We start from the raw sequence: 15,451 nt of genomic DNA, 5'->3' as shown, positions 1-15,451 counted from the left end.
AAATTGTGGTAGCACTGGACAGTTGTCGAGTAGAGGGGGGATGTATGTGGCTGAGGACAAAGACAAAGATATACGCGCTCACTGTCCCGCACAATGTCGCGTTCAACAAGAGGCACGTGATCGTTTTGGGCTTGCGACAACATCGATTACTTGCTCACGTACAATAAATTAGAATACAAAAGCATCTACGAGTACATCCGATGTCCGGTACAGATGACAACATCTGAGATATAGCATACTCATGCTAAAGAGCGGTCCCGCGCTCGAAGCTAGCACGGATCTCAGTGGTGTACTTGTCATAGTATCGAGCGATCTGTCGTAGGGAAGTTAAGTCAATAATGTTTCTCGTGTCTGTAGACATGACGGTGCTCCTTACCTTCTTGTTGAACACACGATTCCGTTCGTTGATATACGTGATGTCGCCCTCATCCTCATTGTGACGCTTACGTGAGAACTTGCTCTTCTTGTCAACGCTGTAGGGCCAGATGAGCTCTCGGCATCACAACGACCGGTGAAAAGACGTACTCCTTGTTGATCTTGCCAATGACTCGATCAATAGCGTCTTCACTGGGCTTATTGTCCGCATACAGTAAGCTGTTCGCATCACGGTACAAATTCTCTGCTGCTAGCTGTTGCTGCAAGCTCGTGGGCGCAGCCTGGTACATGACAATGAGCTCAGAACAGGAAGATAGCATAAACATGAGATGCATACCTGTAATGCCCCGCCGGACGGGTCGAATTTGGTCACGGCAGACGACCCGCTAGCAGCGCCAGGTTTTGAAAGCGTCCCTGGAGCCAACCCAAGTGCAACCTCTTTTTGCCGGTTGTAGCTCTCCAGGTCGGGTTTGATGTGGTCAAGGTCCTTCTTGTATCTCCGTCGCGCAGCATCGGCGTCGTCTATGCGGAAGATGAGGAACACGTCTCTCGTACATGTCGGGCCAGACTGAGGTTCCAGAGCGGTACTCACCGTTAAACGAGAAGTCTGCTCTCCTTGCCTTCCGCGCCTGTTTCTTCTCCCACTCATCGTTCTCCTCGATGGTGTACTCCCAATTCTTCTGCCGTTCAACGTCCTCCCCACGATCCTCCGCGTCCGCCTTCTGCCTCAACGTCTCCGCAAGCTTGCGTTGCCTCTCCATCCGCGCTGCTTCGCGGGCGGTGATCCTCGCCTTCGCTGACTCCTCAACTACGGAGGCTCGGTTGGCCTGTGCGGACGACCTCTGCTCGGATAACCGGGTGAGGATGTGTGGCTGAAGTCACAATGGATATAAAGGACACACCATGCGCTTCCTCAGCTCCTCGAGCTTCTTCTTCCGAGCTTCCATCGTGTTCTCGTCTCCTTCAGCCTCCTGTTCTCCGGCGTCGTCTTCCGTGCCGGGGTTCATGTTGTCGACGAACTCGTCGGCGGCTTGAGCCACATTTTGAAGGGTTTCGGCGGCTTTGGAGGTCGACGGCCCGGTAGACATCGCAAGAAGCAGGGTTTGGTAAAACGGAAGAGAGTGAGAAGAGTTGAGGGACGAGTGGGGCAAGTTCAGCACAACCTGTGGCACGCGTCGCTTAGCGCTGGCCCAAACGGAAGGATTATGTAATCTCCCGACTTGGAAACTGGGTTTGAACGCCGACGGCCCTGCACAACCTTTCTCTTCGTCTTCATCTCGGTGGTTTCGCCTCTAGTGGCACTCGCATCTCCTTGTCTCAGGCACCTCTTTCCTGGCTGAAGGACTGCCTTGTCAGATTATCTACCCTCCTTCGGTGGTCTTCGTCTGGTACTCGCGTAAATTGGACTTGGGAATCCCCGGACAAGCGCGCATGGAAACTCGATCAAACGAGCCCGTTCGGGCAGAGCGGTCGTCGAAAGCGCCGCAGCCAGCTGTATCCTCTCAAGGATCTCTTCCTATCCTACTAGCGCGGTCTTCAGACTTTCTCTCCCTTACCGACTCCCGATCGGACGGCCTGGACTGTCTCCGAGATCACTGGCCTTGTCCCCCATCGTTCATCTCTCCTCAATATCCTCAGTCCTTGCAGACGGCAAACTTCTCCCATGGGGATACTTCTAGCTACATCTTCAGCTCCTTCGGATTCCCTGACTGTTCTTGGCGAGACGGATCGGACGCCCCTGCACCACTCAGATCATCTCCGGCCCCTTCAAGACACGGAGTCGAAAACAATCTATCTGGCTTGCCGGAGGTCTTTTCCGACTGTACGCCAGCCCATGTCTCGTATCCGATTACTTCGCAATCTGGCGGTCGACCATTTTGCTCAGCCCCCGATCCCTTGTCCACGCTCAGATTCCACGGCACTCTGGGCCGCGGCGGCTACGGGAAGGTCATGCTCGCAGACATGTCTGCTCTTGGGATCCCTTCGGCATATGTGGCAGTCAAGGTCCTCAACAAGAAGGGGATGTCTAGAGACGACGCACACGAGGTCAGGTCTGAGATCCGCGTCCTGCGTATGCTCGCTGGTGGTACTTCCCTCTGCAACGGGTCCACTTTTCTCCAAACATTTTACGATACCTTCCAAACAAAGGCGCATATATTCATCGTTCTGGTGAGAGTGCACACAACATGTTCCCCGAAGCCTTTCATTGACAGGGACGCTCTGCGTACAGGAACGCCATATGGGGGCTCTGAGCCATTCTGCTTTTAAGCAGCAATTGCGAATCCCAGTGCCCCTTGACGGCGCTGTCCCTCTTTCGAACTCCGTCTCCTTGCCTGCAGCGTTTCCTTCCAGTTGCGCGGTTACAACACTCTATGACGACGGCGTCTCTCCTATGCATCTCCTCGCCGCCGAGCTCATTCTTGGACTACTGTTCCTCCACTCTCTCGGCATCGTCCACCAGGACATCAAACCTGCGAACATCCTCGTCTCCGCAGACGGGCACGCTGTCATCACCGACTTCGGCTCTGCACACTTTATGCCCAGATGCGACCTCGCGCCGTCTTCCCACACCGTCGCCCAGAGCCAGAGCATCGACTTCTCGAGCAACGCAGCCTGGGGGAGTTCTCGTTACACGGACCCGGAGTGCAAATTCAGGCCCATCCTGCTAAGCGCGAACGACCAACTGTCCTTCACCAGGCGGTACGCGGCCCCCGAGATCCTGGACGCACCCCCGGGGGCGGCCGACCGGAGTGTGCTCGTGTACGACGAGCGCGTCGACTTTTACAGTCTTGGCGTGATGCTGCGCGAGCTTGCCCTGGGCGACGCTCGGCTGGAGCAAGACGCGTCGAGCGAGCGCGCGTGGAGGCGGGAGGAAGAGGCGCATTGTCTGGAATTCGACGACTTCACTGAAGCGGTGCGTTTGCCACTTCGTCTAGTCTGTGGACTTTGCTGATGCTTGGTTCAGTTGTTGGCTCGAGACCCAGATGAACGACTGCATGGATCTGCGGCGAAGGAACATCCCTTTCTCTATCCTCTACAAGACCTGTGGGACGACATTGCGGCACAGGCGTACCCTCCATTCACCGTGGAGTTCGTACCAGAAGTCGAAGATGACGTTCGTTTAGACTTGCGCGCATACAGTGGTGAAGATAGCGAAGACAGTCGGCTAGACGCGACCAGCTGTGGTGACGACATGGTCCACATTCCATACGCTACCAGTAACGGGGAAGGGGAGGCTATTAATCGCCTACATCCTTCAGAAGAAGACTCATCGAATATCGACATTTGTGGCACCCAAGCGCATGCTGATGCCGACATGGAGTCCTCCCTTCCGTCCTTCCCCGAATGGACGTTGGCCATTCTTCCGACCATTCCTAGCTTCCCGTCGTCACAATCCATCTCTTATACCCCCTGTCTCGCCGGTTACATGTCTCCATCAAACTTCAGCTGTATCAACTCCGTATCCTCTGGGCCAACCGTCAATTTCGTGTGCGATCTCTCCTCTCTTCGGCTCGAATCCCTCAGCTGTCCGACCTCTCCGAACATTCTGGGCGATCAAGACGCCGCAGGATGTGGAGCGCCGCCGCCGCTCCGCCGAAGGAGTGTGGTGTGCGACCTTCGGAAAGCGTTCAAGATTCTCGACCTCCGGAAACGGCTGTCCGTGTCGCGCCCCAGCATCATTGACTGGGCCGCAGCTCCTGAGGCGCGCAATCCTCGGCGCCACTCGACGAGTCGGGGGACCGGACGATGGGCGTTCGAGGAGGAGATCGCTATCGCGCTCCTCGCGACGATGGCCGACCGCCGAGACACGGCGGCGGCGGCGACGGCGACGACGGGCAGGAGCGCCGCGGCCCTAGACGCGGATGGTCCCGCGCGCAGTGCGAATGGATCTGGCGCGGCGGCAGGCAAGCGCCGCTTGACGGCGCGCTCGATTGGGCGTGCGCTGCGGCGGCTAGTGTCCTGATTCACTGGCGAACGGCCCAGGGCGGAGTATGCGAGCAAGTATTCTTGGCTGCGGCATGGTGGCGCGGCTCCGGGCCATGTGTCTTTCGTTCAGATGGGTTGTCTCTCCGTCGATTTGTCGTGGTCGTTCTAATACACTCGGTTTGTGAGCGCAGCTCGTGTTGCGAGGTGGGCGGCGTGCAGAACCATGGTGCCTGTCGCACGGCCTCTCTGGCCGCGCGCACGCTGCGGGACGAGCCAGGACGGCGAGCGACCGCCCGTCACCGCCGCCAGAAATTGCGATCGGCGAACGCGCTTGCTCGGAGTCGGGGTCGATGGAATGGCCCAGGCACGGGTGAATTGAAACTCCGCCGGAAACTGTACAAAATCGGTCGTCAGGCCACCGACTCGTCCTCGACATCGTCTTGACTCTCTCCTCAGCTCTCCCGCCCTCCGCCAGGCCTCCCGTCCCCCGCTGCTTTTAAGCGCACCTTCCACTCTCTAACCCACCCGCTCCTTCGACGCTCTCCACAAAACCTCTACTAATCAATCACAATGCGTGCTGCTTCCTTCCTCGTCCTCGCCGCCGCGGCCGTCCCTTCGCTCGCGACCATCTACGTGAGTTGCCCTGTGTATGTCCGAAGAAACTGCGCTAATATATGCTGGACAGATCACCGCGCCCGTCGCTGCTACCTCGTGGGCTGCTGGGACCCAGCAGACCATTCAGTGGAATGACGACGGCACCAACCCTGCCCTCGCTTCCTGGGGCTCTGCCAGCGTTGGCATCTACGTCGGCTCCTCCTCGTCGCAGGTGAGCATCAACAACCTTTTCTGGTTTGAGGAATGGTGGCAGGCATGGTTTCCGTCAAGAAAACTCTCCTGGGGTCTATTGACCGTGGCCGCGGGACATCATACTACGGAGCCTGGGATGGCTGCCTGCGTCTTACTGCGACGTAGGCTTGCTCGTTGTGATGTCTTGGGACTGCGCTCTTCGAAGGGAACGAGAAACCTGTCCTTGTCAAACCCGATGTACAGCGCGGCGTGATGCAGGCATGCGCGGCGATAGTGCCTGATCCGAACCTGACACGTCTTGTTTTTAGGTCCTCCTTCAGTCGATCACCCCCAGCGTCGATGTCGCGACCACCAGCTCGATTGTCTTCACCCCCGATGCCTCCATGGGCTCCAACGGCCAGTACTAGTGAGTGGCATGGCCTCCGTTCAAATTTGGCGCCTGTTTACTGAACCTTGTGCGCTTAGCTTTGTCCGCTTCGACTCGCTCAACCTCACGTCGACCACCAACGCCCCTTACATGCAGCAGTCGTTCTCGTCGAAGTTTACGTATGTACTCTGCACAGTTTTCGGCCAGAGCATGTTGATTGACGGCAACATCATTAGCCTTACCGGTATGACTGGCACGTTCAACAGCACCGTCGGTGCGCTGGTTTCCAGCGCCGGCTCCGCAGGCATCGGCTCGACCACCGGTGCCGCCGGCGCCTCCACCGCCGCTTCTGCGTCGACGACTGGTTCCAAGATCGCGACCTCGACCAAGTCGTCGTCGTCGTCGTCGGCATCCGCGGCTGCCGCCGGTAAGAATGGTGCGATGTCGTCGCTCCCTATTTCTGCGCTCTCGGTTGCGGCCGGCGTCGCCGCGACCGTCTTCTCGGCGATGCTCCTCTAAGGAGATTCGGGCCCCAGAGCCAGCGATCGCGTCACAGCCTTCTGTCATCTTTCCTGTGACTGCGTCGGACAACTTGCTTTGCTAGCGTGCTCGTGCTCCGCATCACACTAGCGCTAGCTCATCACTTACGGTGCATCTACCTCTTTTGCGTTATGGCTACGTATCTCCCTCGGTCTCGCTGTGCTTTCCGCTCTCTCCGAATTTCAGATCGTGCTCCACGAATGAATGAGTTGGACAGGATCGTGTGTTCTCCGACCCTCCCACCTGGTCCCGCCGCCTCCGTAAACCCCCTTCTGCTTCTGCTGTCTCCCCACCGCCTTATGTTTTTGAAGGCCGTTGGTGCGTCGTGCCCTTCGCCTCGTGCGAGCCCTGCTGCGCCTCCGCCGGACGCTTATGATCGACGACGACCGCTACACGACCTCTTCACGATGTACCTGTACGGCCATGGCGTAGACTAGCACTAGAACACGCAGTCGGACCTTCGCTTACACTCTTCAATGCACGATCGCTGTCACTCGGTCTCGAGCCAACGTTCGTTCATCATGCTTCGTGTGCACCGCGACGTGTGGGGCGGGTTTCGTTCTCAGCGTTTGCCACCCGGTGACTCGATAGGTGGCTTCTTCGGTGCCGGAGTGGAACACGTACGGCGAAGGACGGGTTGAGTGGGAACACGCCGGAAAACGTCGCCCGTGGCAAACGAGAGTCCGGAAGGAGGACAAGACGCACCGCCATCCGCGCATTAGTCTGACCACAGCAGCGCCACTTGGGTGGCAGAGCCAAGGCACAGGCGGTCGTGCCTTGCCTTGTGTGAGGCGCTAGTGAGGCCCTGAGGCCTGAGGCCTGAGGACTGGGACCTGGAGGCGGGGATGATCTGCAAGGGACGACATGATTACGCCGCTACGCGTGCATTGACTGGGGCCGGGCTCAGGCAGCCGGCGCGGGGAAACAGAGCGTAGTAAACGACCTCAAGCTGCCAGTGATGACTCTAGAAGTGGGATACGACCCACGAGGAGGACCGCGACTCACATGAACCATGCCGCTGAGCAATTGTGTCCGACGCTGAGGCGATAACCGAGTCGAAGCTTGAAGGTTCAACGTCAACCCGAGCACGCCTCAAAAGTAGACCAGCCACTTGTAGCCACTTGTGCACGAGTGCCTTCGTCTGATGACGTTCTGGTCACTTATGTACAATGCTCGTTCTTTCGATTCAGATCACCAGTTCTGTCCATCCCAGTTCTAATTTGTCCATATACATAACGAGGAAACCAGAGAATAAAGACAACGAACCGGTGACAAGTGCATAATGTTACCTGTAAGCGACCATACCGAAGGAGGTGATTATCATACACGACGAAAGCTTCAAGTACTGCAGTCTGCGGCAGGGGTACATATCTTCGAGAGTCCACGACCCGTCGACACGAGACCTTCACATACCTCGCATCGCCCCAACTCAATCCCTCATCCCAAGCAACGCGCTCGGGGTCACCACCTCGCGCGGTGCCGCGAACCCCCGCTCCTCCCTCCAGTCGTCGCGCACCATAGGGAGCGCCATCGAGCCCGTCGAGCTCGTCGACGCGCTCCGCGGCTTCGAGCCGATCTGGAGCAGCAGCGACGCCGCGGACTCGTCCTCCGGCGTCCACGTCGGCGAGACTACCGGGGACATCGAGATTGACTTGCGCTGCTGCTGCTGCTGCTGCTGCTGGTGTTGGTGCGGCTGGTGCGATGGCGGCCGCTGCGAGTGCGAGGTTGTGCTCGCCGCGCGCTCCCGCTGGACGGGGCGCGCGGGCGCGGGGAGCGCGAGCGCGGGCATGTTCGCGAGCGTGATCGTCGGCCGGAAGCGGCCCGACGGCGGGGGGCTCGGGAGCTGCACGTTCGCCGGCGCGCGGGCGGAGGGGGCGCCGCTGGGGGAGGGGCCGCGGGTCGGCGATGGGCCGGACATGAGGCTGCTCGGGTCGACGTACGGGTGCGGGAGCCACGACGCGATGGGCGGGAGGCGCGGGGAGGCGGTCGAGCGGTCGCTCGCGCGCGAGGAGGTGGGGGTGGGGGCGGATGTGGAGGCGGGGGCGGAGGGCGCGGTGAGCGGCGTCGGGGACGGGTGCTCGTCGTCGCCTCCGTAGGAGTCGTCTTCCTCGCGGCCGTGGGGGTGGGTGGGGTGCCCGAGGCGCAGACGGCGGGCGTCGCGCTGGATGCCCTCGAGCGCGTCGTCCTCGCGCCCCTCGCGCCTGCGCTTCGGCGACAACGGGACCGAGCGCGCTGGGTGCATCTGCACGTCGGCGTCGACGTTGGAGCCAGGGGGAGAGGGGATCGAGGCGGCAGCACGGCGGCAGGAGCCGCAGCCCTGGACGACGGCTTCGAGCGCCTGGACGCGCGCGACGAGGTCTTGCATGTATTCGACGGTCTTGACGAGCACGTCGAGCTTGAACTCCTTCTCGCTCCCGCCCTCCACTTTGCCCTTGCCCTTCTTCCCTTTGTCCTCCACCGGGGCAGGCGGTGGGGCCACAACGCCGTCGGAGCCACCGACGACCTGATCGCGCTCTCCGACAGGGTGCTGAGGGCAGAGAGGGTCTCGTTGATCTTCGTGCGACGAGCCTTCTCGATGCGGGAATGGTTGAGCTTGCGAGGCTCTCGCGGGCGGAGCGCGACATGGTCCCAGGCTTGCGGCCGCGGCGCTTGGGAGCAGGGGCGGCGTCGCGGCCGGGGTCGTAGTCGTCCTCCGCGTCGGATGCGTCGTCGGAGTCGGGGACGGCACTGCGTACCCGCCCGTGGGCTGCTTGGGGAGGATCGGCTGCCGCGATGGGTTGGAGACACGGCGGGCGGTGGTGGGGGCGGTGGGGGAGGAGGGCGTGTCTCCGACGGAGCCGGTGCGCTGCCGTTTGGCGCGGCGCGGGGGGTTCACGCTCGCGGCGTAGACGATGGGCGCGTCGGGGGGTGCGGACATGGCGGGGGCGGGGCGGGGCACACGACAGAGCGGGCGAGGGTGGGTCGCGAAGGCGCGACGATCATGGCTTATATCGCGGCCTGCGCGAGCGAGGACGCCGGGCGGGGCAAATGGTCGTGTGCCTCAGAAACGTGCGCGTCGCACGACCATCCCCGCCCCCCGCGATTGGCTCCCCGGCGCACGTGCAGCGCCCTCCCCGCGGCCTGCCCGATCCGGCAGGCATATGTTCTCCGCGCCCGCTGCCCGAGCCCGTTATCGCCCCGTCCCGCACGACCCCCGCGGCGCGTGCAACGGCGAGCGGACGCGGGCGGGGCACGCGACGCGACCCCCGCCCTCGTTCGTCGCCCCGGGCGCCGCCCCTGACCTGCGCCCGGTCGTGTGCCCATCCATCGCTCACGTTTCGTCAGAGCCGCCAACGCCAGGGTCGTGCACACAGCCTTCCTCGTCTGTGCGCCCTCGCTCACATGCTGTGTGGGTACGAAAGGCGCACGGAACGGCAGACGCACTTCCGCTCCCTCCCCGACTCCGGGCTCCGGCGCTGCACCACAAACGTGGGACATCGCTCCTGAGAACTTGAGAGGCCACCCGCCTCATCCAGCGCGCGGAGCCGCCGCGGCGCGGCGTCTTCGTGAAACAATGCCAAAAGAGCACGCACCAGGCTCCGAGTCGCTCCCCGCCGTCGCCCCCACGCCCACATCCCTCGCGAAGGCCACCGCGACAAGACGTGGGCGACGAACGTGTTATAGCTTTGGTGGCCGGTCCCCGGGCGCAGCGCGAGGAATGTTTGCAACTTCGCGGGCGGGAGGGTGGCGGCTGTGAGTCCCGCCGTGACGCTTTTGGCCCCGCGCCTCCGGATCTTCTATCAGCCTTCGTAAGACGCGATAACGGGGGGGGGAGGGGCGACAGCTGACGCCGTCCGGGCGCTGCGAGCATCCATTCGAAGGCGAGCGACTGGGCGACGATGGGTGACACGCGGGGCTAGGGCCTTGACGCCGACCGGCCGGGTTCCCAAGTTCCTAGCGCGGCGGCGTGCGTGGGCGAGGTGAACGGAAGAGACGTGGTGACTCGCCTGAGATGTGGCAAAATGAGCTCAGGGTCGCGCATCTCCGCGAATTCGAAGCGCACCTTGGGACGCCGCGGTGGTGCGAGCGGGGACATGTCGCGTATTCTACGCACGAGCGCTGTGGCCGGCCTAGGAGAGGTCCCGTAGAGGAGTACGCAAACGGAGCACAACGGCATTCCATTGTTGCCATTGCAAGTGGTGCGTGCACTGTCGAGGACCGTCGGCGGCCTCGTCAGGGCGCCAGTCGAAAGATTATCCCACCATTCATACCCGATGAGAGACTCGTACCCATCTCGTCGGCCCGAAATAAAACGCACAGGCAGGGCGTGAAAATCGCGAATGCCGGGAACCGAGTGTGCTGCCAGAGTGGGAAAGAGTTCATTTTACATGCGTTTGCGCAGTGGACACTAGTTGGCGGCTCACCTGGCGCCAACTTCGACGTATCCGGACTTGGCGAGCCCTGGTACCGGGCCCGAGAGTCCGAACGAACGCCAAGATACACGAGGGGTTGGCAACTTGAGTCCGCCGTGGAAAGATGAACGACGAACGTTGCCAGCGCAGACGCCGGGAGAACTAGCCGCGTGAGAGAGAGGAGAGCGCGAAAATGCGGAGTGGGGGAATGCGCGCAGCGGGTGCGTACGGTGCTTGCCCGGCGTGCGGAAACGTTGGTGGTTATGCCGGCAGCGCGCCGTCGCGACACAGCACCGCGCGCGCGAGGCCCGGCCTCTCGCGTGCCGCTTTCCCGGTCCGAGACGCGAGGTCCTATTTGATGACGTCGTCGAAGGCACGCCTGCGCTCTTCCTCGATGCTGGACAGCCGGAAGAAGAAGGAAGCGTAATGCCACGCCTTGAACGGCTAATGGTCATTTGATCGCCTTGCGTCCCCGAGGCCGGCGGGGAGGCCGGTCTGTGTGTGCCTTGGCGGTTCATCTCGCCTTCGCGCGTTCTGTGGTTCGTCGATCACGCGAACGTTCTTCGATCGTGCGGTGCGGGCGACGAGAGTCTCTTTGGCGTAATGGTGCTCTTCTTCGGGGCCTGCGCCCGGTGAATCTCGACGAGGTGAAGGTCGGGCCATGCTGTGTGGTGCGGTGCATCAGTTGACCTGCAGTCATGGATCGAGCGACGCGTCAGCGCATCGTGCATCCGCACAGCATCATATATAAACCTCAACTTGAAGTGTGATCAGCACTCACCGGTCCGGGGGACCACGCGCATACATGCACCTGCTAATGCTGTGGGCCGCTTTCGTGTCGTGTGACAGGTTTTGCCCTTGCCCTAGTGGTAAGCACTGGGCACGGTGGGGACCGGGAGTAGGGGCCTGCTGTATTTTGATAGCACGGTTTTGAAGCCACCAATAGCAGACATTCCGCGCCTGGGAGGCGACGGAGCCATGAGCTCGGTGCCAGGTAGTGACAGTCGAAGTGACGGGAGACGAAAGAAATGACTATGTAACTGTGTTCAGAAAACATAGGAAGGATGTTTGGTACTCACATCATGCTCGCTTCCGCCTCTCATACTTGGAGATCGAAGACGTGGTCAAGACTCAAGAGACGAGAGCGCACGCAACCCATTAGATCTGGGATTGCAGTGCACGTGTTGCATCAAGCGCCAAAAGGTTCGCGCGGAAGCGACTCTCATTGAACTGGAGCGGTCACACGCTCTTTTCTTCCTGACTACGAGCTGGGCTACGCTGGCAGCACTTCTGGAAATCCATCTCGCCCGCGCCTCCGTACGCCTCACCTAGGCGCGAAGTCGGGGACGCGGGCGCCATTGTAGTCACCGTCAGCGCCGGTCACGATCGACGGAGGCATGGAGGCGGGCGGAATGGCTCCAGGTCGCTCGACGGGCGTGTCGTCCAGCCAATGCGAGATGCGTGGGGCGCGTGGGGTTCCTGACGTCTTCTAACACTGCGTTCTAAGCAGATGGGGAGGTGGCTGCGTTTTGGTGGAAGAATGAGTCGGTGTCTCTCCAGTGACGAGGATGTTGTACATACCTGGAATCTCGTGGGAGGTCGGCGCTATGTCATACTGCAAGTTATTAACTGTGGCTTGGACATCCGATGGAGAAAATGCCCGGGCATGAAATGATCGTGGCACGCTACGAAATCGAAGAGCACTGAGCGTACCAAGTCAGTGAAAAACGGGCGTGGGACGCGCGCTCGCTTGGGTAGCGCTTGTCGCGGGTCTAGCGCCGCCGGTTGCCCCTGCACCACGACAACCTTTTCAACATGACTCCATGTTCTCTTGCGTTCTCAGATCGTGGATCGTATCGAAATGTCCCCCTTTCTATTCTAGGAAGCCAAGCACGGGGGCGCGTCGCATACATCCAGGAGTTGGACCCCAGTCACAGCGTCAAGAAAAGTCTCTCCATCCTTCGGTCTTCCTCCAAGGCTCGGCAGGTCCCCTAGAGCCCCGTGCCGAGTCTAGGCAGTCTTAGCATCCATATGCGCGCCCTAAAACACCACGGTCGCCTTTCTCTCCACCACGCCACGCGTTATCTGAACTTTCCCCATCCGGTTTTGGCGAGCTTAAGTCCACGTACCAGCGCCATGGCCCGGCCTCGCCCTTTTGGTTCTTCCCATGCAAAACCCAGCGACGCGGAGTCGGAGTTTCGACGGCGACCAGCCTCAGAGATCGCACATCCGACTGACGAAAGCCATGAGCCGTTCGCGGATGTCGCAGCTTTTCGAATGTCCTCAAGAGATGCACAACGGATTGATGGTTGTCTCGACAAAGCGTCTTCGGCGCTGCTGCAACATCGACGTCCTTGAAAGTGAAGGCTGACCTTTATCGCATTGTAAGTTCTCGAGATTCTTCTTTTCGCGCCTCACGCTCACTCTCGTTCCCGATCCCAGGCCTCCGCTTCTCTCACGCGCGGTGAAGACTACCCCATGCGCACCGTCGTTCGACGTTCGACGTTCAGATACAACCTCCACTACGCCCAGCCCCCCCTCTCTTCAGAGAGTACACAGAATACACCTCTGCGACCCGAGCGAGCATCACTTCTTACTCTCTTGGCCGCATACATCGACCAACACAGCCGCCATAGATGCTGCTCTTCACTGCTATCGACTCCGCCGCCGAGAAGGGATCCTCTTCGAGCAAATCCTCCACCAAGTCCAAAGACCATTTCCCCCTCCCTGACGTCCATATCTCTCACGCCGGGGATGCAGAAAAGGCGGAGAAGGCATCAGCGGGTGTGTTGATCATAGAGGAGGGCAACGCGGTGCGGGAGGCGCGGACACGGGTCGGACGGTGGACACAGCACGCGACGCGGCGGCTCGCTGCGTTGGGGCTCGAGATGGAAGGGTGGGTCGCGGCTTTCTACTATCACGTGGAAAGATGAGCTAATCACGACGCACGACGCGGGTTCAGGATCGAGCCAATACCAGACTCGCAGCGGACAGATAAGAGGTTGTATCAGTTCTTCTTCGTGTGGTTCTCGGCGAATGCGAATATCCTCACGTGCGTGGCCTCTTTTCTTGCGAAATCTTGACTCGGACTTATATTATTGCATGCTGCATGCTCGTCTAGACTCAGCGCGGGGACTGTTGGACCTGCGTTTTACGGTCTGGGCATCCGGGATTCTTTCTACCTCATCCTCTTTGTCGATCTCATGTGAGTCCTTCGTAAGCAGCGCAGGATTGTTGTTGATGATGATGTCTCACAGTTCCTGTGCCTTTCCGTCGTTCTTGTGAGCTCCGCTCTCAACCATATCTCTGGTATTGCTACCTCTCACTGTCGTGAATAGCGCGATTTTTGGGCCCAAGCTGGGCACACGATCCATGGTTGCTGCAAGATTCTCGTGGGGGTATGTTTGGTTCTGGAATCTGGCCTCCGTGATTGTTCAAACACAATGTCTCTAGATATTACGGCGCAGTCATCCCCAGTATCCTCAACGTTCTTTCGATGCAAGGCTATCTGGTGATCAACACCATCGTTGGTGGACAGACACTTGCTGAGGCCTCACCACATCTGGATGCTACTTTGGGCATCGTGATCATCGCGTTAATTTCCCTCATTGTATGCATGCACTTCTCGATGATATCGAAAATGTCTAATTGAAGAAAATGCAGATCACATTCTGTGGTTGCCAGGTTCTCCACTGGTATGTACTCATCAGCTCGTTTAGTCGGCTCAGCCAATACTCTTCCTCTTAGGTACGAACTCCTCATATGGATCCCCAACGTCATCGCCTTCATCGTCATGCTCATCGTTGGTGGCCACCAACTAATGAGCGCGCCTCTCATAAATCCCGCCGGACCTGCTTCCGCCGCCGCGATCATGACCTCTGGTGCCTCCCTCGCGGTCACCGTGGTCAGTTGGTCAACACTGACGCCCGATTATGGCGTGTACCACGACAAGAATGCGTCCGCGTGGCGCATATTCTGGTATACCTACTTAGGCTTCTTGATATCCTCCGTGCGTACCTACATCCTCATCTTTTTAATCCTCTATAACTCGCGTATGCAGGTTCCCGCGCACATGCTAGGCGCGGCCTTCGCCGCGGGCGCAACCGTGGTACCTGCGTGGTCCGCGGGACTCGGGGACGGCAACGACGTCGGTGGGCTCGTGGCCGCCGTCCTCGCGCCGACGGGCCGCTTCGGGAAGTTCCTGCTCGTGCTGCTCAGCTTGACAGCCCCGAGCGCGTGCGCGCCGACGATGTATACCGTCTGCATGAGCTTCATGACTGTACACCGCGCGTTCGCGCGCCTGCCGCGCGGCGTCGTCGCCATCGCATCAACAGCCGTGTAAGTGTTCGCACTACGAGGACGCTGGGAGCCGATGCTGACCCCGAAGCGGCCCTTACCCCCGCAGGCTTATCCCGGTCGCGATCGTCGGCGCACGGAGCTTCTACGAGACGTTCGTCGATATCCTTGGTACGCCGCCCTTCCCCTCCCCATCCTTTCGTTCGTCCTCACGCACGTGCTTCTGGAAGCGCTCATCGGATACTGGCTCGCGCCCTTCCTCGCCGCCGCGCTCACCGAGCACATTCTCTTCCGGCGCACGTACGCCGCGTACCCCGCGCGTGACGCGTGGGACTCCCCGGCGCACCCGTCGCTCCCGCCGCCGTGGCCCGCGCTGCTCGCGCTCGCCGCCGCCGTGGGCGCGAGCGTGCTCGGGATGCAGCAGGTGTGGTGGACGGGCCCGGTCGCCGCGCGCGGGACGGGCGACGTCGGGATGCTGATGGGGTTCGCCGTCGCGGTGGGGGCGTATGCGGGCGCGCGCGCGCTGGGGCGGCGGTGGGGGGCGAGGGGGGCGCCGCGGGTGGTTGTTGCGGCGAGGAGAGTGATACCAGGGATGCGCGATGGTGAGAAGGCGTAGAGCGGTGTACGCACGCGTCCACCCCAATTCTGGGCTTGGCGGACGACGCTTCCTCATCCCTCCCTGAATGTCCTTTGATTCGTCTTGAAAGTGTAGTCTGACGTTCCCAATATTTATTTCATAGGCTAGGGG

General features: G+C 60.5%; 5 protein-coding genes across 5 annotated transcripts; 3 read left to right on the top strand and 2 right to left on the bottom strand.

Moving 5' to 3' along the window:
- Positions 1-244: 244 nt before the first annotated feature.
- BXZ73DRAFT_48179 (SYF2-domain-containing protein) lies at positions 245-1,463 on the bottom strand (the record flags this gene model as incomplete). The annotated part of the gene is made up of 6 exons (XM_048020004.1): positions 245-313; positions 377-473; positions 526-656; positions 713-897; positions 968-1,217; positions 1,278-1,463. 6 exons carry the CDS (start codon positions 1,461-1,463, stop codon positions 245-247), a joined length of 918 nt encoding a protein of 305 aa, XP_047877055.1.
- A 1,331-nt stretch (positions 1,464-2,794) lies between these two features.
- BXZ73DRAFT_3476 (kinase-like domain-containing protein) lies at positions 2,795-3,199 on the top strand (the record flags this gene model as incomplete). The annotated part of the gene is made up of 1 exon (XM_048017857.1): positions 2,795-3,199. A coding segment is annotated over one exon (405 nt), but the record flags the coding sequence as incomplete, so codon positions are not given.
- A 1,673-nt stretch (positions 3,200-4,872) lies between these two features.
- BXZ73DRAFT_102220 (uncharacterized protein) lies at positions 4,873-5,995 on the top strand (the record flags this gene model as incomplete). Its single annotated transcript, XM_048015152.1, has 5 exons — positions 4,873-4,935; positions 4,988-5,128; positions 5,418-5,515; positions 5,575-5,655; positions 5,713-5,995. The coding sequence occupies 5 exons, from the start codon at positions 4,873-4,875 to the stop codon at positions 5,993-5,995; spliced, it is 666 nt and encodes a 221-aa protein (XP_047877053.1).
- Positions 5,996-7,445: 1,450 nt separating this feature from the next.
- BXZ73DRAFT_90501 (uncharacterized protein) lies at positions 7,446-8,933 on the bottom strand (the record flags this gene model as incomplete). The annotated part of the gene is made up of 4 exons (XM_048025659.1): positions 7,446-8,248; positions 8,315-8,543; positions 8,581-8,780; positions 8,804-8,933. The coding sequence occupies 4 exons, from the start codon at positions 8,931-8,933 to the stop codon at positions 7,446-7,448; spliced, it is 1,362 nt and encodes a 453-aa protein (XP_047877052.1).
- A 4,110-nt stretch (positions 8,934-13,043) lies between these two features.
- On the top strand, positions 13,044-15,319 carry BXZ73DRAFT_48167 (permease for cytosine/purines, uracil, thiamine, allantoin-domain-containing protein; the record flags this gene model as incomplete). Its single annotated transcript, XM_048020001.1, has 11 exons — positions 13,044-13,303; positions 13,370-13,459; positions 13,529-13,612; positions 13,665-13,688; positions 13,746-13,805; positions 13,861-14,017; positions 14,071-14,102; positions 14,155-14,416; positions 14,468-14,745; positions 14,813-14,874; positions 14,934-15,319. The coding sequence occupies 11 exons, from the start codon at positions 13,044-13,046 to the stop codon at positions 15,317-15,319; spliced, it is 1,695 nt and encodes a 564-aa protein (XP_047877051.1).
- Between the last annotated feature and the right edge of the window lie 132 nt (positions 15,320-15,451).

The sequence above is a fragment of the Epithele typhae genome, assembly GCF_022376455.1.
Source record: "Epithele typhae strain CBS 203.58 chromosome Unknown BXZ73scaffold_30, whole genome shotgun sequence".
NCBI classification, from domain to species: Eukaryota; Fungi; Basidiomycota; class Agaricomycetes; order Polyporales; family Epitheliaceae; genus Epithele; species Epithele typhae.
Note: the sequence above shows the minus strand (reverse complement) of the source record. Positions and strands in the feature narration are given on the sequence as shown.